The 27,724-nt window shown below is 32.8% G+C and overlaps 4 protein-coding genes across 4 annotated transcripts; 1 reads left to right on the top strand and 3 right to left on the bottom strand.

Moving 5' to 3' along the window:
- Positions 1–1,219: 1,219 nt before the first annotated feature.
- LOC140749637 (ELAV-like protein 2) lies at positions 1,220–2,721 on the bottom strand. The gene has a single exon (XM_083059010.1). The coding sequence runs from the start codon at positions 2,681–2,683 to the stop codon at positions 1,778–1,780; it is 906 nt and encodes a 301-aa protein (XP_082915136.1). The 5' UTR covers positions 2,684–2,721; the 3' UTR covers positions 1,220–1,777.
- Positions 2,722–4,016: 1,295 nt separating this feature from the next.
- LOC140749556 (proton-coupled amino acid transporter-like protein pathetic) lies at positions 4,017–15,718 on the bottom strand. The gene is made up of 6 exons (XM_073082648.1): positions 15,279–15,718; positions 14,258–14,435; positions 12,596–12,953; positions 10,899–11,074; positions 10,388–10,560; positions 4,017–4,618 (listed from the first exon to the last, which is right to left on the bottom strand). The coding sequence occupies exons 1-6, from the start codon at positions 15,544–15,546 to the stop codon at positions 4,380–4,382; spliced, it is 1,392 nt and encodes a 463-aa protein (XP_072938749.1). The 5' UTR covers positions 15,547–15,718; the 3' UTR covers positions 4,017–4,379.
- A 535-nt stretch (positions 15,719–16,253) lies between these two features.
- Positions 16,254–19,767, top strand: alc (5'-AMP-activated protein kinase subunit beta-1). The gene is made up of 5 exons (XM_073082801.1): positions 16,254–16,801; positions 17,324–17,470; positions 18,211–18,342; positions 18,897–18,995; positions 19,327–19,767. Exons 1-5 carry the CDS (start codon positions 16,481–16,483, stop codon positions 19,471–19,473), a joined length of 846 nt encoding a protein of 281 aa, XP_072938902.1. The 5' UTR covers positions 16,254–16,480; the 3' UTR covers positions 19,474–19,767.
- Positions 19,768–20,110: 343 nt separating this feature from the next.
- On the bottom strand, positions 20,111–26,363 carry senju (UDP-galactose transporter senju). Its single transcript, XM_073082799.1, has 4 exons — positions 25,924–26,363; positions 25,564–25,687; positions 23,632–23,815; positions 20,111–23,500 (listed from the first exon to the last, which is right to left on the bottom strand). The coding sequence occupies exons 1-4, from the start codon at positions 26,003–26,005 to the stop codon at positions 22,841–22,843; spliced, it is 1,050 nt and encodes a 349-aa protein (XP_072938900.1). The 5' UTR covers positions 26,006–26,363; the 3' UTR covers positions 20,111–22,840.
- Between the last annotated feature and the right edge of the window lie 1,361 nt (positions 26,364–27,724).

Here is a 27,724-nt window from a genome sequence, read left to right as displayed (position 1 = left end):
TTCTATTATAAAATTATTAAATCCACATGCTATTTGGTAGAAATCTATAAAAAAAGTTCAAGAACAATTTCGTTATAAATGAAAACTGTTTATATATTTACCAAAAATCATTAAGTACGATGTATAAAACGACCTCTTACTATTTTTTTGGCGATAACTCCACAAATGTTTATCTGGGGTGTGACATCATGGACTATATAAACGAAAACGATAAAAGTATTCAAAAATAAGCGCTAATATGCGCATTTATTTTACTTACACGTAGCTCATCCAATATATCTAGATAATTTTGTACTTATTTTAATATTTGCCGCAAAATAATTGCCAGTTCCATTTCGACGACGATCTGGAATGGATATATTATTTTCTAAAATTATTTAAGGTTTATTACTTAATAGATACTTAATAGTAAAAACAGCAAATCTAGGAGGGTTCTAAGTAACTGTGTAACTGGTGCAGGTGCAGTTCAGCTCCAGTCTGTAGGCTGTAGGTCCAGTCTATCATTAGAATATTGCACTAGCCGGATAGTTAGAGGCATCGAATTTTTCTAACCGCCCATAAGACTACCAACATCATTTTTTTTTATAATTTGGTACATTTTATTTCTTGCAACTTCGATATTCCATTTACATCGTTGTATAATAAAACACAGAGTATATTTTTGTATATCATCAGATAGCTGCTGCTTTTCTTGAATTCTAATCTTCATAATGGTTACTAAGGAAATATAGAGAAAATAATATATAGGTGGTTAAATTGAATATGTCACCATTTACCTTGTAAACTGACTTCTTACTTTAACCATAAACACAATTAAAATTACCGTAACTTATATTCCAAACCAAATATTTACGTTAATGTCTTATTGTTATATGTAATAATAAAGGCTACTGTTATCACAGAACGTTACTTAATATAGATAATAATTAATTTATCAAGGTTGGTACATTATAATGAATAGGTAATAAACATTTTTTGAGTAAAGAGACTTTTATGACCAATTTAATATTCTATAATATAATAATTATTTATTAGTTGTATATCAATACAAAATTTCAATAACAATGTTAAAATTACATAGCACGAGTACATTTTTATTATTTAATTTGCCAGCATTATAAAAGTAATATTAATAAGGCAATATACTAAGTTCCTCATATAAGTTAGCGATACAGTGAATAAAATATGAACAGTGTATATAATAAGTAAAATAAACACATTTTGAAAATTGTGAAAATGAACTTTAATTCAGCAAATTTTATACTAAATGTATAAATATGATATAATCTAGATTTCGTTTTTCTACCTAAATAGACATCATGTTATAAAAAGTGTACAACTAAAACTAATAGCTGATTAAACATCTCAATGTGGCTTATATTAGTTAGATCTTGTAAAAGCACATTCTTATAATGGTTTATTATACTTAAATAATAGATAAAAATAATCAAAGCACATAGCTCACAACTGATGTTCGAACTTCCAAACAACAATCACCTTCGATACAAATCTTAAACTTCTAGTAAACTTGAAACATTTAACGAGCAAACTGAATAAATTATTATTCATAATAAGAAACAAACTTAACAATGTTGATAGCTCAAAGTAATATAATATTTTTAACAATAGTCGACGAGTCTGTGAAGTTATGATGTGTGCAGGAATAAGACTTGGAGCTATTTCACGTTTCAATAGATGCCAATCCATGATAATGTTTTCATTTTGTCTATGTGTTACTGTACTGATATAGTAGTATAGTAGGGCATCTCTTGTGACATTATCTCTTTTGCGTCTTGAAGCTAACAGACAGGGGCTGGCCATGAATCACATGCCCATTCAGTGCTTGTATTGCCATAGCTGCCTGATCGTAATTTCTCATCGTAACAAAACCAAATCCTTTACTTTTATTAGTTTGATGGTCTTTAATTATCTTAACCGATACAATAGCACCATAAGGACCGAACAGCTGCCACAGAGTCAGCTCCTCCACTTCGGGAGCAATATTATAAATATAAATAGACCATGTGCTTGGAGAATTATGGTCATTAATAGCACTCATATGATTTATCCAATGAAAAGGTTTTACCAACGGGTTCTTAGCAAAATTGTTATTATTGTTTTTATGTTTGTGAGGGTTACTTTTATTAGCATACTTAACAGTTAAAGGATGTAAAAACCCAGGCGGCGTAGCACCATTAATATTTTGGATCGCCCTCTCGGCTTCATATTGATGCTCATATAATACGAAAGCTATACCTGCAGCTATACGAGAATTAACTATTTTACCAAATTGTGCGAAAAGTCCATGTAAATCCTGCAACGTCAGTTCATTAGGCAGGTTACATACGTAGAGGTTCCAGTCGGCTTCCGGCTTCGTGGGCGGCTTCAACTCCGGGTTGAGGAGCGCGTGCGACACTTTCAGCGTCTTGTTCTGCATTAAAAGGCCATTGAACGCCTTCCGTGCCTTCACTGCATCCTCGGGACAAGAGTACTCGACGAACCCATACCCTCTGTTCGCTATCAATTTACAACTTTCTAATTTACCCATGGTCGAAAATAGTGAAAACATCATATCCTGCGTCATGACTTCGGGAATGTAATTAACAATAAGCTTCGTTGGTGATTCGTCAGGCCCAAATTCATTATTTCCATGACAATTACCGTCTTGACACGATTCCGACATTTTTTAATTGTTGTCTAATAATGACATTTCTATAGAGTGTTGCCTCCTCACTTCCTTCGTTCGGAAACTTGAATATGATACAGAGTATGTATAATGTGTTATAACCAAGATTTAATCGGTTTTAATCTACCTAGAACTATGTTTTATTACTAAGTTAATAATTATCAGATTTTTTTAAATATTAACTCGGATAAAATGGATACAAGCAAATTAATTTTGTTCCGGTATAATTGTGAAGATCAGATTATTCGGCTGTGTGACTTTACCCGATATTGATTATAGCCATTATTTTACATTCTTTAATATTTACATCATACTTATTACATGTACTTGATGCAACTTACAAATTCTACGGAGCTCGTTGTAATGATATTTATTACAACAATTTGTATCTTTGGCATAACCTGCTTTGTTCATCGATATTGTGTGCATATTTACCGAAACAAATTGTAAGAAATAAAAATATCTTACATAGTATGTATTAATATATTATGTACAATATAAAGTGTATGTATGATGACAATATACTCGTCATATGAATAAGAATAACATAGGATGTAGGGTTAAAGAAACTCTGCAAATCACTTGCTCAATATTTTTATTATATTTAATGCACAAACAATGTTATAAGTTAACAATATAATAAGATCACTTTCTCTATAATTTGCAAATTTGGAATTGTAAAATGTAAATGCATTGTGAAACACTGACAAGCTAAAAACTAAAAGTTTAAATTGTAAATATAACAAAAAATATTCGAGTTCTTAACTCTACTTAATGCCAAATATCTAAAGCCATTACGATTAGATTTATTCTGCGGTGGTATGGAATACCGTAAAATTATTGTATTCATACAAGTCAATATATGTACAAACATACATAAAATTCAAATTGTAAATCATAATAATTGAGTTAATCGATAATTTCAATTCAATCCAATGCTTCAGGACATGTTTGTATTCCGTTTAAAATTAGTATACACATAAAAGTAACAAAACAGAAAACATTGCAAATATATTGCAAAAAGGTATGTATATAATAAAATAAAATTTGTCATAAGAACAGAGCATAATTGTGCATAAAATTGCCATATTTTCATTCATTAAATTACATTATTACAATCTTAATTGTGTGATTTGACAAACTTAGTTCAAAAATTTTTCAATATAAAAATTCAATAATAATAAAATGAAAAATATTACCCAAAAATAAATACACCACAAAAGTCAAAAGAATAAACTGTCAAAAATAACAAAAAAATATATTAACATTAATAACATAATACAGGTACCAACATAATGTTAGATTAAAATGGAATGCACAGCTCTATGCAAGCAAGACAAATGTACAATAAAACACTTATTCAAACCTTCGAAGTTTATCATTTGAAGGCTTATAATATAGACTAGGCTACGACACTATGTAATACAGACCAAATATTTATTTTTTATTACAACAAATACATCGTTATAGACAGGCAATAACAATCAATATATTTCGAAGATCTTATTAATTATTCAGATCACAAAATAACGTAATACTATGGATATTCTTAATCTAAGTATTATAAATATATTTTATATTACTCTGTTTGGTTTAAATTTTTAGTGCAACCTAAAATACTAAGCTGCAATATTGGCTATAATAAATTATTGTCGTTATGTCGTCAGAAAAATCTTCATTATCAAGTCATGGTTTAAGTAAGCGTTAATATATTTTTTACACTGGCGTAGGTACCAAATACGAAACCGGTTAGACCAAATAGTATTATGACGATATCCTTCCATAACTTCCAATCGTGTTTGCCAAGTCGATCCGGCCAAAACGTCATGATCTCAATGAATGGCGGGAAAATAAGCGCGAGTGCCGAACTGCTGAACGCTCCGACGAGAGAAATAATGCTACTCAAGTTTGGTATCAGAGCTGCAGCTGAAACTAAATAAGAAAGAACAAAGTTTCATTGTATGTACAATAGGTTTGGAGATGGACAGTCACAGTGCAATAGATGGTCATTTACAACAAAGAAACTGTCTATATATTTTAAAGAATCTATTAAATAAAGTCGTACACGTTTAATTATATGCGCTGCACATACACTCACACACACTTGAATAAAATTATCATTTATCACTTATAATAAATACTTATTATGTAACTAATATCGTTACGAAATTATTGTTAGTAAATGTAACGATTTCTCGTGATAAGCCAATTTTTATACAATATGTCTGAAATGATCAATCACGTACGACTTAAACTTTCATAATTTAATATAAGCTCTAACTAGAACGTGGATGATTAAGCTGAATGTACAGAAATACTTATTTAAATATTAATAATTCAATTGGTATAGTCCGCGTAAAACTGCTAGTCCGCTCTGAATATAGAAATGAATCGCATCGCCATAGCAAATTGTATGACTACACTTGCCCGCAACAACTTCAAACCGGACGAGCAGTTTGACGCGGACTATAACGTGGATATACATATTTTAACATAATATTTACAATTAATTCGTTAAGTTTTTTATCTAGTAGTTCGATAACAGCAGACAAAGACGTTACTGTAACCGTTAACGGACCTACTGACACACTAAGTACATTCGTTGTAGCATTGACCCAGATTGCTGTTTTGATGCCAAATTAATCTATTAGAATCAGTTATTTTAGGAATTACGCAGGATGATTATTTGCCTCTACATTAATGAAGAATATTGTATTCACGTAAAGTTACTGATTTTAACTTGAAATTAATAGCTCAATGTTACGCGTAATGGCAAACCCATATTTTTGAGTAAACATAATTTGTCAATAGATAAAAACAACTTGGGGCGCTAATAGTGATGTAAACAAACAATAACTGATAAACGTAAATCATTAAATAAATCAAGACAAGTAAACCAATAAAAAATACAAGAATTCGGTTAATTGCTTTCATCGATAAAGTAAGTGTACATTGATATGCGAGTGGGATCTTTCCGCATATGGCACTTATCGAGCCGGTTGCGAGCGGCTGGCAATACGGAAATTTTCCTAATTAATGAGGACATCGACATTATCGAGCGTTTATATCATCCGGAATGCCTAAGGTTGACAGTATTATGAAATACGGATTCGTTATGATTTTACTATCCACATGTTATGAATTACGAACCAAAGAAATGTAGGTTTGTTCAGTCATAGTTATTTAAGATTATAATATTTTTATTTGAACATTAAACTACCAGATTTCCAAATTATCGACGAGTCAAACGGCACAATAATTTCGTTTATGTTAGGAGAACAAAAAAATACTCTAATAAGATAAAAAGTTCGAGTAGGGAATACGGGCTTCAAGGGAACCCCCTGTCTGGACAGTTTTCGACGAGATCAAGTGTCCTCCACTGTTTTTGTTTAATTTGGGGCAAGGTCAAATGTCCCCGGAATATATATGCAACCCTTTTGATTTTAGCATCCCTCAAGCGGCCGGGGGACATATGCCCTAAGAATTCCCTTTGGATTCCCGCTTTCAGGTATGTCTGGGAAAATGTAAATTAAGTTTGCAGATACACCTTAGATTTTTTGGTGTTGAGCCCTTTTAACCATCAAAACAAACTTAGCTTCAAGTTCAACCACATTCTCATAAAATTATCTCACCTTGTTCAGTAGGTCTATTATATTATGATTTCGTTATATTATAAGTATCTACGAACAATATGGTCAAATACTGGATAAACTAGTACGAGTAGTGAATTAATACAAAAGATACAAGCATTTGTTATATTGTATGTATTTGCACATATCTATTTGAATAATGCGTGGAAATGTTCACACCGAAGGCCTAGATGAGAAACAGATGGGCCTGTATCTGAGTTAGATAATGTTATCAAACATTCATTCATTGCAGATTCTATGCGTATCAAAATCATGATGTCATTGTGTCAAAAACACAATGATAAAATGTTATAGAAATAATTCCACTAGATTTACGCCCACTCGGTGGACACTCGGATAACAAAATCCTTGAATTTATCATAAAAAATGGCATTATAAATTACTTAAATAATAAATAACTGTAATGGGTGTATAGAGTTACATCCCCTGAATATCTATAATTCGGAAGAAATTGACAATTATCTATTTTAGTAATAAATTGCAATACCTTTGAGTGCTAGTTAAAAGGACAGTTTTGTGGGAAAAATAAATATAATATGACAAATAGTTGACCCTATAGAGCCTATACAGATGTTACTTACTGTTTTAGTAATATTGGGATTATTGCCAAACCAGTAAGCGGGATAAATGCAGATAGAAATAAAAAGAGAAACAAAGAACAAACAAACAATATTCACTTCGATAAATAGTAAATCGTATCGTATTATGAATAAGTGGTCTATATCATACAGTTGAATACGGGAAGGGAGCGCACTCTACGGTTTTCTTGGCATTAAACATACCCTTCTCAGTATTCATCGCTAATCCAAAATTAAATAAAAAACGGCCGCTCCATACGTTCGAAGCGATACATGACTAACATACTGAAGTAAATACCTTCTTTCCGAGCTGTTAAATTGATTATTTTGCCAAATAATTCCAGTCAGACGAACGGTCAACATGAAAGTAGTAGTAAATAAGCATGGATAAGATAATAGGTACCTATAAATTTGTCTAGTGATAAAGCAGACAATACAAATATTCTCCTAATAAATTTTCCCACCGAGTTCGATAACCAATATAATTATATTTAAATAACAATTGGTGGACAAATATTTAAAAAATCGTGTGTGCTAATAGCATGGGTGGGAATGCAGTCCAACTGGTGTTAAATGATGAGTGATTTCCACAACCTGTGGAAAATCCTGAGTTCTGAGTAAATTCAAACAATCCTCCTTAAAATTGTCTAAAGATGGCTTCATCGCTATCTTCGCCGAATAAGTTGGAGAGACTTTTGTAATGAAATGTAACCTTTACATTTTTTATAAGTTTAAACATAGATTAGTAAAGATACTTCGCCGCCTTGAAATTCAATGAAGCCACAAACGGCTTATTAGTAAGTTCTTTTTTTGAATTCTTGACAAATAAAAACATTATTAGAGAAAATTTACGAATAAATAACTAATACTGCGTAATTTACATAATAAATAAATAATAATTTCAAATATTTTAAGGACATTTTAGCACGGAGACGTGGCAAAACTTTTTTACGCAACTATTTCAATTCTCAAAACTGGGTACATTTTCTTGTTAGGAGTGAGTAATCTTTACTAATCTATGAGTTTAAAGGAGCAGATAAGCATGCACTACAACTGGTAAGTGGTCTTTGCCACAGAAATGCAAGGTCTGCTTCACGCTAGAAATAGATGTGGCGTGATATATCACTGGTCGAACTTTCCTGGATCTACACCCTCGAAAAATAAAACTTTGTTTGTTTGTTTCGTTGTAATGAATAGGCTCAAAAACTACTGGACCGATTTTAAAAATTCTTTCACCATTCGAAAGCTACATTATCTACGAGTAACATAGGATATATTTTATGTGAAATATATTTGATAAATAGATTTAGAGGCGGTACGAAGTTTGCCGGGTCAGCTAGTCCAACCATGTAGGAATAGGGACACAAACCATTTTACGATTTGGTATAAACAATACTTGCACTAAAATATTCGGTCAACGTCAGATCCAGTTATCGACCTATTGAACGCAGATGACTGTTTGACACTACTTTATCACTAACTCGCGTATTGTGGCTGGATTAACTGTATCATTTAAATACTTATACTTTACTTATAAATATGATATTTAAAGGTGGTAGAACACACTATCCAAGTCCGGCGGCACCGCCGCTACACCTATTGCGGCCAAAAAATAAAAGTGTTAAGCGCTGCTGTGTTCTGATTTGAAGGGTGTGGTAAGGGAGACATACTTTCCCGATCCATTCCAGCTTACTGTTCAAGGGTAGCGCACCTATAGGCGACCTCATGTAGGAATCTAATTTTAACTGGGATTCATTACAGATGTCCATGGGCGGCAGTAGTCACTTACCATCAGGTTTACAGCATGCTCATCTGCTAGTCCTATAGCATTGTCCCTGTAGTTTCGGGACCAGAATAGGGCTACGGTATCCCCTGCCTGTCGTAAGAGGCAACTAAAAGGGGGCTTCCGGGGTAGCGGGTGGCAAGAGTAGGAGCTCGAACCGCCCGGTAAGCGACCCCGGGAAGGACGGCGGTATGTGTGGTCGCATACCGTCGTACGCACCAGACGGTGTGGCGAGCGCCAAGGCCACCTGGGCGGAGCCCGACGGGGCAACGCGTTAAGAGGGCTCCGGTAGCGTTCCTTTGGAGATCCCGGAGCCTTCGACGCAGCGCCGAGGACGGCCACCGCGGGGGTTTTAGTGCGGTAAGAATCCCAAATAACCCTACGTCGCTCCCACGACACCGGGTACCTTTTGAAAGTTTCCCCCTCGTAAACAAAAAAAAAGTCCTATAGTATAAAATATATATTTAAGTAAAGGGAGTCTGGAATCTGGATACGTTTCAGAATTTATACTTTTTTGTAAATAATCTGTAGGTAATACAGTTTACATAATACAGAAGAAATAAAGTCATAAATTTTATCACAAATATAAATATGCGTTTTTACCCTAAGATTTTCTAGTTAAATTCCAGACTAAAACCGATATTTAATATGGAGGCAGCGCGGCAGATATAGAATTTAATATGTGCTCAGAAATTGGATCACGTACTTAATATATTACGTTATGACCCCGATAAGACAAATTATCACGCGTGCTCATGAAGTTTATAATTCAGAAAAGGGGAAAACCATTAAACCATCGATGTTCTAGGTAAAGTTTCGTTCTATGTATATAGGGTGAATTTTTCAAATGGGCCAACAGGGCCAAATCCGAAACTATAATAGCACAAAATATAAATAGAGTTAAGAGACAGATTTTAATAAAATAGTAAATCTATATAATAAGATACTTTAAAAATCTATTGCCCTAGCCGGGAATCCAACGAGTTCATTTTAGAAAAAATCACACCCTGTATTATCCCAATATCGGATAGTGTCACTTATAAGGGTCAATTCTAGAATGTTATGGTAAATGACTTGCTTTAATGGTGAATAAAAAAGATGCAAGGAAACCTTCACGCCTGAGAGTTCTTGAAAAAGGTTCTCTAAACGAAAGTATATTAATCTGCATTTAGCAACATAACATATGACCTAAATATCATTCCATCTATGAGAAGACTCTGTATAAATTATACAATTCAGTTTGTCTGCTTTCAACATTGTTATGTTGATATCAGGCACGATTACATCCACAGGTCATTACTCATTAGTAATTAAATATTATAGTTACCTACTTATTAAAAGTTGAAAAGTTACACGATGTAACAATTATGTGTATCTTATCTTACATGTTACAAAATAGCGCCATTTATTTACTTATTTATTAAGTATGAACTGAAATGAGTTAACTCACTATTTACAGGAGTTTTTGAAGTTTATTTTTTTTTCATACAGCAAGCACAGTTTGCAATGCAACTATCCAAACGAATGAATCATTATTACGATATACTTTCTTCAAAATGTGTCTAAGTCAATTACGGTTTTATTACGACATAAATGATAGTGTTTCTCATTTATGTCTATCGTAAAGATGGAAACAATTATCCTGAAAGACGTTATATGTATATAATAAATGGGTTATATTAAAACTTACATGTTATTGCAATAAGAACGAAACGTGTAATCGCTTCTCCGTGCTCGAGGGCCTTTTCCGACGTCAATTTAGACTTCACATACGGCCACACAATGTTCATTGGAACGTAAAACTGAAGCCCATATGATAGGAAAATTGCCATAGCCATTACTGCCCGTACACTCTGCGCTAATCTGAAAATAGCACATTAATTAACAAATTTGAACTCAAATGAATCTTATATCTTGAAGGTGGTAGAACCCTTTGTGGTTCGACTCCGGCGGCACCACCGCCACACCTATTTCTACCTAATAACAGCAGTGTTAAGCGCTGCTGTGTTCCGGTTTGAAGGGTGTGGTAAGGGAGACAGACTTTTCCGAGGTGTTCCAGCTTAGTCCTCAGGGGTAGCGGCGCATCTGTGGCCGACCTCAGGTAGGAATATCTAATCCTATCTGGGGTTGATTACAGATGTCCATCGTCTGCTACTCTTATATTATAAAAAAAAATGTTCTAATTGAAAATGTAAACGTACAGATCTTTTGGCAAATTTAGAGTAATACTGCCCAAAACATGTTCTCCGTACTGCAAATAGCCAAAGAACCCGATCGCAGTATATAGCACAGCCACTATCACCATACCAGTATTCAATACACCGGTCCATCCACCGAAGTCTTCTGGAGTCTTCATATTATTCTCTAATGGTAATACCTGAAAGAAATGCTTACATTAATTTATTGAATATCATATAAACATTATCTACTGATATCTCAATACTAGGTGAATTCATTTGAAGGTGGTAGAACCCTTTATGGTTCGACTCCGGCGGCACCACCGCCACACCTATTTCTACTTTATGACAGCAGTGTTAAGCGCTGCTATGTTCTGGTTTGAAGGGTGTGGTAAGGGCGACATAATTTTCCGAGGCGTTGCAGCTTAGTTCTCAGGGGTAGCGGCGCATCAGTGGCCGACCTCAGATAGGAATATAATCCTATCTGGGCTTGCCTATAGATGTCCATGGACGGCAGTAGCCACTTAACACCAGGTGGACTACATGCTCGTCTGTTACGCCTGTATTATAAGAAAAAAACCTAAAAGCGATTGTTTGCAGGGTTTCGTAAGTCAAAAAGGAAAAAAATCTGAATAGTATACAGTACGTTATGAACATACAAAAATAAAAAACTTTGGAACTTGGCATTGACGTAGGTAATGACGTCATTGGAAATGCTAGAACCTCATAAGTGTTTGATAATTACGCCAATGCCTGCGCTGTGGACGACCATGGCGTCGCGACGGCGGATCGATAATACACTATAGACTCCTTACTTGTGTGTTCGTCGTCTAACACACAAGTAAGGTGAAGTCAGCATATTAAGCCTTTCAAAAAGACAACATTTTACAAAGGCGTACCAGGGCCCTATCCATGGGGAAAATGTGTTATTTATAGATTATCGTAAAATCATATGAATGCAGTTCTTTGTATAGGAAGTTCTTTTTTCGAGACTGTATTTTTGTTCCTATAGAATATACATTATTTTTTACCCCGAGCGGCACAAGCCCACGGATATAAGACTGCTTATAACTTGTGAGGTGTTATTGTAAAGGGAAGATTACATTATAAATTGTTGAAAAGATTATTTAAGCCAGGAGCGACTAAATAGTCTGATAGAGGCCTGGCAAAAAAAGGTTCCTGATTTAATTTGATTCATCCACATTGCGCGCACACCAAGAGATCAGCCACCCTCACCGCACTCACTTAGCATTTAACTACCAACGAATTTTTTTTAAAGACTTGCATGCGAGAGCTACAACAAATTTAAGAAGATGTAATTCCCATGAACCACAGTTGAGTATCAAGATTTTTTTATTAAGGTCATGTTGTAATATAAATAAACTATTCCTTTTATCTAAATAATATTAATAATTACTGTAGAGCCTTGTAAAATATGGAGACCAGGCGTGAATATGTTGATAAGTCGCCTCATAGAAATATGTTTATATACTTTTTAATCATAATAAGCATTAAGTTTGTTTCACTCTCTCACCAAAGAGTACAAATAGCTGCAATGAAAAGTATGCGTTTTTCACTTTTTAACTTATTCACACCTGGTATGGGTCTAATACTAAATATAATCTTCAGTAGAAGAGTATAAGAAATAAACCCTGAACAGATCAATAAAAATCTGTATTTCTATCATTAGATACTTAATCACATAAAGTTTATAAACTTACCACTCCAATGCCTTCAAATGCATATATAGCCGTTCCAAAATACAGGGGTAGTTGGTGCCAACTTGCAAAGGCCTTCACTTTACTAGTATGAGGCAAGTTTTGTAATATATAATAGAATGTTACAACAAGACCCCAAGCGGTCATTATTGAAGCAATCAAAGAGACCGGAGTTAGGTACTTCAAATTCTTCACCATTGCAAGAGCCAGTATAAATGGAAAGAGTAAAGCCAGATAGGTGTGTACGCTTATATATATACCAAATAAACGCATTGTGTCCTGCAGGTTAGTGGCAACAAACAGAAAGTACACACAGCAAAATCCCAATTGTGTTATTACTAAAAATATATTGGTTATATTCCTGAAACAATAACAACTCATACATAAATACAATATGCTAGATATCCTGATTAACAAGGGCAAAAATATTACTGATAATATTTATATAATATGGTTATTTACTAATTCTGTTAATTATATGACTAATTTGTCTACTAACGATAAAAACTGGAGCTAATATTTGTGTCATTAAATGTTTTCATCATTGGAATATTTCCAAATGAGTTGTTTAAAGAAAGTTAAATTTTGTGGCTGTAAAAATATAAATCTTTTTTGAACTAGGTTGATATTTTTAAATTTTTTGATAAAGTCATCTATTTTTTTTAAAGTATCCTTACAACAGAACTTGAAATAACTAAATTGTAGATAAGATGTAAACTTATAATAATTTCTGAAAACCATGTTTTCTTCTCTCATGTGCATTGAAACACATTTTCATGTTATCATAACCACATTAATTACATTTATCATATGCATTGCAATTCATGATTTGCAATAGTTGTAAAATTGTTTACAACTTATATTGTCCTAATGATAATGTTTATTAAATCACAGTAAAATAATTATTACAGCAATGGAAAATTTAAACATATGTTTCATTTATACATAATAAATGTATAATGAAAATATACATGCTGCCTGCCATGCTGTCATTTTATTGAAATGAAAATCAAGCATTATTTCTTAAATTCCTGTTTTCCGATTTTTAATAATAATTCTGACTATAGTTATTGAAAGAATGTAAATGAATATTAAAAACAACAAGACTATATTTTATTTATTTATATTTAATTTAATTTTATTTCATTTTATTTGTTGACATGTGTAATTCTAATTGATTTTAATTTTTATAATATGGAATCTAATTCTGAAATAAATGATTATTAAATTATTATTATTATATTTTATTTAGTGAAAATGAATATTAAAAGTTAATCCTTATTAATTGAACATTTTCTATCAGTAATTGATCATTGAAAAATAAAATTTGAATTGTTACTACATTACTATGAATTACCTGTGGGCGATGACTTAAGACCTCAGCTGAGAGTGATGATGTCATAATGGAATTTTAATTGAAGTTGAAAAATTTAAAGAAAAATCTATAATCAGATGTGTACTGGAGTCTAAGAGATAATTACTAAAAATATGATCTTGTACATTGACTAAAGTATAAAGGGAATTAGGGGTATTCCACGTTCTCAAGTTATTGCACACAGATTGAACATAGATTTTAAACACAAAATATTTGTTAAATGAACAGGATTTTTTTTTAATTATTTACTATTACTTAGCATACAAAAATTCTAATTGTAAGTGACTTACTTCATTTTTTTCGAGTATGGTCTCAATGAAACGGGGCCCATAGCAAAGGCATCTTCAACAACTTCGGCGAAACTCATTGCTGGCCGTTGATTCCGTATGCAGAGCTCGTGGGAACATTGCACCAATATGTGCATGCAATGTGTGCATATTGCCCCCATGAACAAGGTTCCAAATACACCTAGGTAAAAAATAAAATAATTTAACATTGGGAAAAATTGTTTTCATCATTTTTTTATAATGTTACTGTATAATAAATATAGTTCAAAAAACTAAAAAACGCTTTTATGATAAAATCAACTAAAACTTTATGATTTTATCATAAAAGCGTGTTTTTTAGTTTTTTGAACTATATTTATTTAATTAATTTTTAGTATTTGTTGTTATAGCGACCATCATTATGCATTGTCTGTAAAAAAATCAAGTGTCCATCTATTACGGTTTAAGAGATAAAGCCCTGTGACTCACAAACAGACAGCGGAGGGTTTCGTTTTATCCTTTGAGTACGGAATCCTAAAAATCATTCTACAAGATGGCATTATAGATATGTTTCAGTACATTTGAGTTATAGGGAAATAACATAATTATTTTCCAAAGCTAAAAATCAATCTAGTAACTTTTCCTGAACGCTCCATAAGGCGCTTTCTCTCGCCTCGAAAATCGTTAATCCTGAGGATATTAATAAGGACAATGGTACAAAATTATTAAAATCGTGTATTGTCATCGGTTCTTGATAATTCTTCAAAATTTTGAATTAAACTGAACTTTCAAAGTGGATAGAAATCGGGCTCAAAGACTCCCTTACTGTTACGTACATATATACATACAAATGTACAACCCAAGCTAATAAAAGCGTGTTAAAAAATAAGCAATAATCGTTTGAAAATTTGTATTTTTTTATACTTATTTTTTAAGTGTAACAAAGAACTGTTTTTATAAAGAAAAAAAATATATGATACTAACAAAATAAAGTCATAATATTGGTGTACACAAAAATAAAATTTAATTAATAAATTATACGTACCAAATATTAAGCCAGCATTTTTAAAAGCATCGGGCATTGCTAAAATTCCTGTTCCAATATTTCCTTTTAGAAGGTGAATTAGTGTGTCGAAATTCGACGTAGGGTGTTCCAAACATCTCTCTGAAGCCGGGTTATATTCCCCCTTCGTCGTTTTCTCATCTTTAATTGGTATTGTTACAGGACTACTCACTAATTCTACTGTTTGGACTTCGGCATTATCAAAGGGAGTATTTGGCCCAGTAAGAAGTGGTTGCTTTTCATCATTCATTGTTTTTTAAGCTTTAATAGCAAGGAAAAAATATTAACACTTTTTAAGGTAGTAAGAGTTGCATAGCGTAAATTTATTAAAAGAGAAATTATATTTTTTGTGCGATTAAATACTTTCGCTCGTCGCAATTACTTTGAATTGCGAAGAAGCAAAAAATGCTGTTTATGTCAAATTGTCAATCAATGTATCTTTTTTTTATGATTAGTTTTATCGCCTTGGATTCTTCCTTTTTGGCCAAATTTCTTTATTGTAATTTTTTTTTTGTTTTTTTTTTTATTAAGGTTAAATTATTAACATAATTTATTCAATCTTAGACAGTTATGTTTATGTAAGGTAAATGGTAGCCCTAAACTCCTATATAGGTTACTATACTAGTTTCCTTAGACGGTTAAGAATAAAGAAAAAATATCGGGAAAACGGGCGGCAGCACACTATAAAACACTTCATAGTCCGACAAACTTTTCTGTGCGTGTGACGGTTTTTGGAAACAATCATATGGAAATAGATAGAAGATATTTAATACGTTTTTGGTAATTAAAATAACAAGCTTATGCAAAGCAACTTAGATGTAAAATAATTTTAGAGACGTTATTTCTTAAAAAAGAATACAAACATTTTCAAAAACAGTGGATCAGCAGCAAAAAAACAGCAAAATCCGATTTTACGATTGTTCGCGCCATCACTACGTGTTTTGCTTTTCCGTCCCGTGTCAGTCATCTGACAACCATCAATGTCAACTAATATTTTCAGACCAACAAATAAAGTAAAAAAAATATTCATTGTAAATGTTAAATATCTAATTCGAATGCCATATTGGGTTTTAGCGAAAAAAGTATTATGAGAATAGGTATTAAGTTGTTTACGTGTAATTTTTTTGTGGGTACAAGGTTTTTCATTGGCGCAGTAAGGTGTCAGGGTCAATAAATTCAATAGCATGGGGAATGCAGGCAGCAACCATCCAAAAGAATGGCATAAAGATACACCTCATAAAACGCATGATGCCGCTCCATGTTCGCCTGTTAAGGAGGGTGAAGCTTTTACTTTTGACAAAAAGATAGACGATGATCGTGGTGGCCGTGAAGACGACAGTAATATCGAAGATGGGGCGCCTTATTACACTAAGGCAGTGCCCGAATCCGACGTGGAGTATACAGAGCCGCGGGAGAGATCGAATACTTTGACAGATAGTAATAAAACTGCAGAAGACTTGAAAGTATTACCTACAGTATTTAAATGGGAAGGAGGAGGGAAACAGGTTCTGCTTCGTTCCTTGTTTGTGTTCTGCGATGTCGTTTATTTCATAGTCATTCCAAATCTGTCCCACTGCTGGGAAGCTGGGAACAAGTCTTCTTTCTGAGTGAGAGGGGTTTGAGCATAGTCTACAGTGCTAGATAAGTGCGAATTGGTTGACTTCATATGCTTTCGAGGTTTTTTTAAAGAAGTCTCAGGCATGTTACTTTGTTCACAATGTTTTCCTTCTCCATTCAAGCAAATTACTATTGAAACATCAGAGATATGATCATATGTGCCTAGGATATGATCCTAGGACCCTTGTTTGAGAGGCAATCTGTTGCAATCTGTATACTTCTGTGTAGATTATTTATTTGCCTTAATTTTACCCTTACATTTCCTTATGCATGATGCAGCTATGAATTGGCTTGTGATTGTTACTAAGATTTGAATTGAAATATATTTCTATAAACCATTTTTCAGCACTTAATAATCCAATTTAAGTGTAAATTTTACTATATTGACAGTAAATGCTTGTATTTTTCAGGTGTACATAAGTGGGACATTTACAGACTGGAAAACAATACCTATGGTGAAGTCTCATGGAGACTTTGTAACAATAATTGATTTGCCAGAGGGAGAACATCAGTACAAATATTTTGTGGATGGTGAATGGAGGCATGATCCATCAGTGGTATGTGTTACCTTGGTCATGTGGATAAGCAAATATGCTTGGAAACCTTGGTCAGAAGGTGTTAGTACCACCGCCACACCTATTACTACCTAATAACAGCAGTGTTAGGCGCTGCTGTGTTCCGGTTTGATGGGTGTGGTAAGGAAGACAGACTTTTTCGAGGTGTTCCAGCTTAGTCCTCAGGGGTAGCGGCGCATCTGTGGCTGACCTCTGGTAGGCATATCTAATCCTATGTGGGGTTGATTACAGATGTCCATGGGCGGCAGTAGCCACTTACCATCAGGTGGACTGCATGCTTGTCTGCTACTCTTACATTATAAAAAAAAAAAACACTCGGATAAGCAAATATGCTTGTAAATCTTGGTCACTTGGAAAAGCAAATATACTTGTTTACACAACTGAAAACTGCAAAACGTGACAAACATATTTACAATAGACTAATCACTATTATGTGCTAACTCATTAAGGATTCTATAACTATACATTATTATAACTTAAACTTGTATTGGTTGGAACATAATTTTATTAATTTGGTTGGTCATTGGTTTTTTTATGTAGAATTTATTATGATATGATATGGTATTTGCAAAAGAGAAGTAATTTGTTCTGTCTATAATAGTTCAAGGTAATAGAAAAAAGTTATGTTACTTAATTTGCAAATTCCTCCTGTTATCAATATGTGAAGTATTGTAATAAGTTTTGTTGCTACTGCATTAACCAATTATGTACTTCTCTTACAGAAACTAATAGATAATGGAATGGGTTCGAAAAATAATTTAGTGACTGTAAAAATGTCAGATTTCGAGGTATTTCAAGCACTTGCCAAAGATAGTGAAGGTATTCATAGCAGCGCACAAACTGAATATTCACAGGTAAAGGTATACTCTCAGATTAATCATCTTTACATAGTATAGTTTAATACAATTTTAACAAATGAACAAAAATAGTTAAAATTATATATAAACAACAATTAGAGAAAAAAACGGCTGAAAGTACATTCTTGCCCGGCTGCAGCAATCTATTATTATAATTATTTCACAACGAGCTTTTGCTCACAGCTTCGCTCGCGTTACGAAGTAATATTTTCATCCCCTATTTTATCGCCTTGGGGGTAGAATTGATCAAAATCCTTTCTTAGCGGATGCCTACATCATAAAATCTACCTGCATGCCAAATTTCAGCCCGATCCGTCCAGTGGTTTGGGCTGTGTTGATAGATCACTATGTCAGTCGGTCACCTTTGAGTTATATATATTTAGATATATTAACTTCACTATTATAGTACTTGGTTTTTCCTTTGTCATTAATTATTTTAATAGTCGGGTTTTGTAATAATTGTGTAATTATATTTCTCACAACATTAAACTAATGCTAGTTCCTTATTGTTTTTTTTTATTTCAATATAATTAATACTTGACAATTTTCAGGAAATACCTCAATCCAAGCCATGGGAAAAGGTCTCAGGTCCCCCAATTTTACCTCCTCATTTGCTTCAAGTAATTTTGAATAAGGACACACCTCTATCAGTAAGCATTTTATATGTATTTATTATTTTAATATTTATACCTAATGATAAGGCATATAGGCTACCTGGTGGAAAGCAGTTACCATAGCTTATGAATATTTGCAACACCAGAGGAGTCGACAATGCAAAGCTCCCTTTGAAGAAGGTTCTTTTTGCACACTTCTTGAAGAGGTTCATGTCAATGCTCAGAGAATACCTCAGGAGGAAGTTCATTTTGTGTTTTTCTATGCATAATGAAAAATAATGTGATGCATGTATGTCATCTTTGTCGTTTATTAAAAATATATTATTTGAGGTGTGAATGATAATAAAAATAATGATTTTTGTTTCAGTGTGAGCCAACATTGTTACCAGAGCCAAATCATGTTATGTTGAATCACCTGTATGCCTTATCTATTAAAGATGGAGTTATGGTACTCTCAGCAACACATAGGTACAGAAAGAAGTATGTCACAACACTCCTGTACAAACCAATCTAAGTCTCAGATCTTCAGTATATGTAGTGCTGCATACACACCAAAGCATATATCTAAATAATATAAAGTTGTGACTAATCTCCAAAGAACTAATATCTATTGGAGATGGTTTAGTAAGTGCCTTCAGTAGTTACAAGTCCAGTGTGAGTGACAAATAATAATGACACTTTTTGTTGGCTTTGTGTGTGTTAAGTATTTCTTTGTGCTACTAATTTATAAATCGCATAGCATAAATTGTATTAGATAGTCTATTTTGAGTTGTTGTTAATTTTTGTGTAAAATAAATATGATCGCATATGTTATATTTTAATTAAGCAAATCCTGAATCATATGTGGACAACCGCCGGCCTCCGCCGCGGATTCAGCTTGGGGCACTATTTTCAGAGGTCAGCTTGAACCCTATGCCTTTTAGATTTGTCCTTTTGATATCCGCGACTGCATACTTTTTACTCACTGTAATTCGCAACTTCATTAACATTCTTAAATTTGACCTGTAAGTTTAAAAGAAAGTTTCCCATGCTTGCTCTAAACGTTGAAAATAATATATGAAGTGATATTTTTATTTAATGTTTTTAATTCTCCTCAAACCTACATTATCTGTTATAACTATTGTATATCTATGGGATGGGTTAGAGAAATACAATATTTTTACGATATTTTATTTTCATTACACACATGTTTATGTGCAAATAAGTTATATTTTCATAATTATTGCTTTATACATGCTTGTGACTTTTTGTCGTCCCAGTAATTACAGTTAATCTGAGACTCCAAAACAGTGGGTAGAAGGATTAAACCTAATAATTTAAAATGTTAATACATTTTACATTTCTTATCAAACAGATTTTGTCAAGTTAAAAAATTGTAATTTTAGAATGATAATTAAACTAAAAATGCATTATTGTAACAAAAATATATCATTTACAATAGTAATAGGATTGATTTAAAGCTAATATACATATCAAGATCATGGCATGAATATCCTAGTTACATTATAAGACAGATCAGTAAAACTACTACATTTTTTGAGTTTCTCTCCTACACTCTTCCTACTATTAGCAAAGTAAAATAATTATATTAAGTGTGTATAATTATACAAAATTTAACCTTAACAATTAACTACAAAAGTGGTTATATGGTTGTCACATTTTAATAGAGTAAAGAAAGTACATTATTTAGCTCTCTTCCACCGGCGGACTAAGTTTTGGGGGGCAGGGCGCTCCGGGCCTGTGGTCCTGGGGGCCTCCAAATGTCTACACTACAAGTTTTGTTGCAGACATTCATAAAAGCTTGTAAAATTAGAAGATCAAAATCAATTCAAGCATCATTCAACTATCCGCCCGGGCCTCCGGCGACCTATTTTTTTGTTTACTAGGGGGAATCCTTCAAAAGGTACCCTGTGCCGTGGGAGCGGCACGGGATTATGTGGGATTCTTACCGCACTAAAACCCCCCCGGTGGCCGTCCTCGGCGCTGCGTAGAGGACTCCGGGATCTCCAGAGGAACGCAACCAGAGTCCTCTTAGTGCGTTGCCCCATCGGGCTCCGCCCAGGTGAGCGTGTCGCTCGCCACACCGTCTGGTGTGCACAACGGTATGCGACCACACATACCGCCGTCCTTCCCGGGGTGGGCCTCCGACGAGCTTAGCCCGCCCTTGCTCTCTTCAAAACAAAGATCAAGTTAAATTGTAGACTTGACTAATACTTTTTCTCATAATATTATTTTGTAATTCTATCTGCTAGTAGTATAGTATCCAAAATCAGTATTTTTAACGCAGTGTAATTTAAAATAATTATTATAAATCAATGTTGCCTTTAAGTGGACAGATTGGCACATGTAATAAAAACCTTATTTAGACTGCATTTTTGAATTGAGATTATTCGTATAAAGGTTGAATATCAAAAGTGGATAATGATCATAATGGGTTACGGTTAAGCGAATAGTAAAAAAATTGAATATAATTTTAATAGTTTATTCTTTATCACAGAATAAAGTAGGTAGCTACCTACGATTAGCGCACCTAATTGTGGGAGGTCTTTAAGCTGCGAAACCTCCTCTGATAACTGAGTTTTATCGCTCTATAATGATAAGAATTGCAAACAACTGCTACCTGGCTCTCCGAATAATGTTGGCATTTGGATTAACTTGGATGTGAAAGGATGAAATGAAAGCAATTTTCATTATTTTTGACTACTTGTAATAATGATATAAAGATCGATTTTACGACTACTGATGCTTGCAAACTGATACTGAATACTGATGATTGCAAAATAACTCGACGAGTAGGGACATCTTGGAAATTCAGAAAGTTAGCGTTTCATTTTGATTCAAAAAGAGCGTAAGTTATTAAAATTAAATATTAAAATTATCAAAATTTATTTGGTATGAAGTCCAGCTTTTATATATAATACACCTATATTATAAGTTAACAATTTGTAACATCAACAATAGGAACTTATAAATAATTACTCACATACTTATGCAAAATAATAACTACATACATTATAGAAAAAACGCAGAGTGTAATTTGGGGGTATTCAGTGGGTATTAATACAAAACTTAAATTAATACTGAATAACTTAAACACACGAAAACAATTGGATTATGGTGTTTTTAGCTATGTCAATAAAATAAAATTTGAGCCTTCATCCATTCGAATAATGTCATGGTATTTTGAATTTGTCTGTGTTCATATAACATTCTTACTTAGCCAATGGGAAATATTTCCCTAGACCAGCGTTTCCCAACCTTTTTCAGTCCACGGACCCTTAGGAAATCAAGCACATATTTCACGGACCCCCTTAATAAAATGAAGAGCAAAAAAACATCCCCGCCAAAACATAATTTGAAAGACCGATTTATGTATTTTGTTTTTAAATTAATAATAGTGTTATACATCATTGGATGCATCTTTTTTAATTTTTTGAAATACCGTGTGCTTACATCACGTTTTTCTAATAAAACTGGTTTGCTGATTTTTCGTTTACCGACTGTTTTGCATTTAATGAGCAATTTATGTATGGTCCGGAGATGACACCGCGGGCCCCCAAGGGTCCGCGGACCACAGGTTGGGAAACGCGGCCCTAGACTAGCAACAAACGACATACCGTTTTATCTCTTTAATTATCTATCGTTTGTAAATTTTGTGACAAAGATAGACCATAGTAGATTAAAATAAAATTAACATAAGACAAATATTGCCTTATGCACTGGTAACCATAATAATACTACATAATAAATTTAATGCAACACAAAAATCTAAACAGGTATTTGAATGATATTCTAAACGTGATAATATTACAAGTATTAATTAATACAGCTTTGGCTGCAATCACTCTCTTAAAACTATTTATATCATAAATGTTTGTTATTCACACATCTAATAACGATTTCTTTTCTCTCATGTCTCTAGACATGATGGGACTCGTATTATTAACAGGATTTTTAAAATACATCGCTACGGCAATAATTACAAGGCATATTGAGATGATAGTACACCATGTTATGAGAATATTAAACAATATATAACATACTACAGCAGTGATGATCAGTTCTAAAGCACTGGCATAGGTTTTTAGAATCGAATTGAGATTTTTCAAGAAGAAACTTGTAACTATACCTACTATTGCACTATTAACCGTAATAAGAATTACGAATACATCATTCAGTGATTGAAAATCACTAAATATTGTACCTAATTCACCTTTGTACATTAAAATAAAAAAGTTACATATCACTGAATCGAGGTACATGTAAACATTTTGTAAAAATATATCCACATGAGATCCTTTAGTTTTTAATAAATACTCATTGTATGTTCCTGCTAGACAGGAACAAAAGTTTTGGAAATGGATTGAGAGAAAATAAATATTGAATATTTGTTTGCTGAGAAATGCACCACCAAATGAATTTCCATCCGTTGTTGATACTGATTGGATTGCGGCAGCATCAAAGTTCTTTATCATACATCCCACTGTCAGTATTGCAAGAGATATCCATTGAATGAATGATAATTTCTTCTTAAACAGGCACTGTAAGAAAAAAATAATTATTAACATAATATGGCATTTAGTCTGGAATAAAATTATAAATTTTAGTATTTTATAGTATTTGAAAATAATAAAAGGCATTGAAAAAAAAAAGTGTTAATTTTAATCTTTACCTGAAATAATATAGCTGTCAGGACTACTCTAAATTGTAGCAAAATGTAATAAGAAGTAGGATCGAAATGAGACAAGTTAATAAACGCCAAGTTGTTGTAAAAACAATACAATAATGACGGAATGAAGTACAACAGTAGCAAGTTGTAGTTGATGCACATAGCTTTGAAGATATTTGGCTTGTTCCTGAAATAAACATATATGTCATGGTTAATACAAAGAATATAATAAGTGGTGGACAAAAATTAGCATATACAATAGTAACACACAAATGTAAGTGCATGAAAGAGAAAAGCAAATTCTCTAAACAGGAGGATGTTTTACTAGCACAATATAGGTGAAAATAATATTTTTCGTTGATAAATTTGCAATCAGTTTTTTTTCGCCGACCGTAATACGAATATAAATACATAATTGTAAATGATACTTCCGCACCGGCGTGAATTGACGCAACTCCACTGGACCCCCTTACAAAACTATGGCTACGCGTATGATGATATGGGTTGCAGGATGCACACAAAAGATATATAATGAGGTCAACGAATTACGTTGATATAAATTTTAAACAGATTCATTATATGTAAATTACTAGTTCCTAATATAATTGACAGTTAATATAATATAATTACTAGTTCCTAATATATAAACTAAACTAAAAAATACTTTTTTATAGAATACCTATATTAGAATTCATAAAACATTTCTACAAAAAATACCTAATGTCAGTAGGTATTGCATAATTAAAAGCAGAAAGATTAGCAACTGACCTTTCTAATTATTAGCATGGTAACAATTTCAGTTTAGAAGATTTCAAAGCTGATTTATTTTAGTCCAGTCTTATATTTTAACAGTATTCCATAAAAAAAAAAACAAGAAAAGAGTTTTAAGTTATAAGAGGTTGTTATGTTTTTTTTTTATATTATAGAAGCAGAAAAAAGCATACAATAACAACTATATTATAAAACATAAGGTCCATAGGCTATTTGACACTAACAAAACATATATACACTTAATTTGTACTAAAATATGCATAATATTGCTTATTTATCGCCTCAAAGATGCTTGGTGTTAAGGCATATTTCCTGGAAATATTCATATGGTGTGTTTATTATATCTATATCACAAGGGATGATATAAAGAAAAATCAAAATTCAGTCAAATACCCTTAACTATTTATATGTGTATACATATGTATGTTACTCATACATATATTTATCTCTATGTAATATTCTGAATTCTTTTTAATTTTTACAGAAGCCTCTCAAGTATTTTTTAAATTACTTTTGGGTAGACCACAATTTTTCAATAGTTACATGTAATGGTACGGAGGCTATAATTGACAAATCATGCATGAAGGTGAAAACTTAAACAATAAAATAATGTAATATGAAGGTTGTAGAATTAGTCATGTTCAACAGGGCAATACCACACTTATTTGTAGCATAATGTGGGCACCAGTTGTGAACTGGCATCTATATATGTTTTTTCTTTATAATGTAGGAGTAGCAGATGAGCATGCAGTCCACCTGATGGTATGTGGCTTTTGCTGCCCATGGACATTTGTGAACCAGATATGATTAGATATTTTTCTCTGAGGTTGGACAAAGAAGCTACCCCTGAGGACTACCTTCAAAAATGTACATTTAGGAGGCGGCCATGTAAGTCCTCAGGAGTTGTAATGCATTCATGATTTACTTCATTTACAACAGCTGTTCTATATCGAGTTGGTTACACATGTTGATGGGTGGCAGTGGTCATTGAACATTGTGTGGATTGCATTCTCATTTGTCTTTCAATTTAATATATTAAAAAGCTAACAGGGAATATTTAACATTTATCCTGTGTAAATACATGTGCAATACAGGATGATGCTATTAATTATCTACAAGCAGGAAAATTTTAGCAAAGCATGTAACAAAATATAGAAAACTCACTCTTGCTTATATGTATATAAAGTAGCAGATATAATAAGTTTCAGTAGCTCTGATAAGAATACAACAAGAGTTGTATTGTAGTCATAGCCCCCATTTTCAGTTTTGGAAGCTGTTATAAAAACACCTGAAATTAAATAATAAGCATTCATCATATTATTTTTATTATGTTGACAATAATGTTAATTGAAACGCTAATTTATGGTAATTTGAAAATTATAATTAAATAATTACACAATTACAAATGAAGTATGGGCATTATCACTAAAATAAGTCATGCTTAGATAAAATTGAAATTTTGAATGTTTTAATCTAATCAAGCGATTATTTTCACGAAAACCATATAAATGGATAAGTACGTACCTTGGAACACAAATAATATTATATAGAGACTGAATGTTATAAATGCTTCTTTCGAAGGGAATAATTTATGCATTTCGTTCATAATTTCTTCTTTATATTTTTTATTTCCTCAAAACTACAAATAGGCGTTATGTGGGCGATTTCAATAATCAGTAATATTGTAGATCACATAATAAATGAAATTATAAACACATTTGAACTGTATTGCCGATGTGTACAATCTATGTGTACAAATTACAATATTGACGATAGTACAATAAGTACTTTATAAAATATTGGCTATAATGTTTCTATTTGTTTATAAATTATATCACTAGTCACAAAATACACTTGTTGTCAGTTAGGAATAGAGTAGACCTTGCTTATCCAATCGAAATGGAATTCGATAATTTCGATAAAAACACTACCCAATCTACTATCAGTTGACACTTGACAGTTCTATGAACAAGCAATTGATCTGACATTACATGGTGATAGTCAATTCGAGTAGAGATAACTCGAACTGCGCTTAACTCGAGTTGCATTCTCTCTAATTCGAGTTTAAATTTAAGGGTTGCTGTTATATTCAAGGTAATATATAGGTAAATAAAAAATATTACGTACAACACTCTAAAAATCTGGGGAAAAACACATCACGAGTTATTTTGAGTGTACAAAAATTTCATATTATTGGTAATATCTCGTTACTTCGAGTATTGTTTTGTTTCCTAGTTGGCAGTAACGGGTTACTATACTCTTTGGCATTAACACATCTCTAATTTGAGAAGTCTTGTTGTTCAGTGCTGTAGGTACTTTGAACAGTAAACCTTGAAAAACCTATAATATTCGATAAAAATAACAATCATAAATCAGTTCCGGGGATATTTTACTCTTTTGAGAATCTGCCCGTTACAGAGTATCATTGAGATTCCGTAATGATGTAGATCACAAATTTTATTTTTATTTTTGTAAAGCTGTCTTATTATCGTCTGTTCACACTAATGATAAGAGTGAATTTTCTTCACATTTAATCCAGAACAACAGATACATTATCCTTATAATGTGCATAGCAAGATCTCTCAGTGGTGAACGGCAAAACTGTCGCGGCAACCTAATGTGAACAGGCCCTTAGGGATGTCCTATAAAAAATAACTTCAATCTAGAAAAAGCGCGGGAAACGTTTAACTTGGCGGGCGCCTTTTTTTGAGATTTTTCATTTAATTTATTTTTTAGTAGTTTAAAGATCAGTTAAGTAGTGTATTTTAAATATATTTTTATTAGTTTATCTTATTATATATAGTTTTGTAAATATCTCACTTGGGTAAGTCTTTTAAATTATTTTATGGCGGAGGATGGTACCTTCGATCCTGGGGGACCTGAAATCCCCCAGGTCGGAGCTAATTTTGTAATACAGAACGAATCCAGTATGGACACTGATAGTTCTATCAGGTCTGAAAGGAAACGTGTTAAAGCTGCGAGCAAATTTTGTAAAAACTGCAATAAAAAGAAAAGGACCGATAAATCAAAACACCATAATAATTCAAATCGTAGCTGCATGTGCTTAAGTGAGGAATCCAGTGGAAATGAAAAGAAAAAACATAGAGCCCATAAAAAAGTTGATATTAGCTCTCCTCCATTGGAATCATCACCCGCAGATGTATGTAACACCTCAATTTTGGAGGTATCTAATACCCAGGATACAGTTAGTACAGAACCAACTAGGCGCATTCGTTATTATATTGAAACAGATAATGCTCCTTTCCTTGTACATGTCCAAAAAGTAACACAATCTTTGACTGACGGCGCCACACTCCACCCTATT

The sequence above is a fragment of the Epargyreus clarus genome, unplaced genomic scaffold (assembly GCF_041222505.1).
Source record: "Epargyreus clarus isolate Ecla_fem2 unplaced genomic scaffold, WU_Ecla_fem_2.2 ptg000018l, whole genome shotgun sequence".
NCBI classification, from domain to species: domain Eukaryota; kingdom Metazoa; phylum Arthropoda; class Insecta; order Lepidoptera; family Hesperiidae; genus Epargyreus; species Epargyreus clarus.
This window is presented reverse-complemented; position numbering and strand designations above follow the sequence as displayed.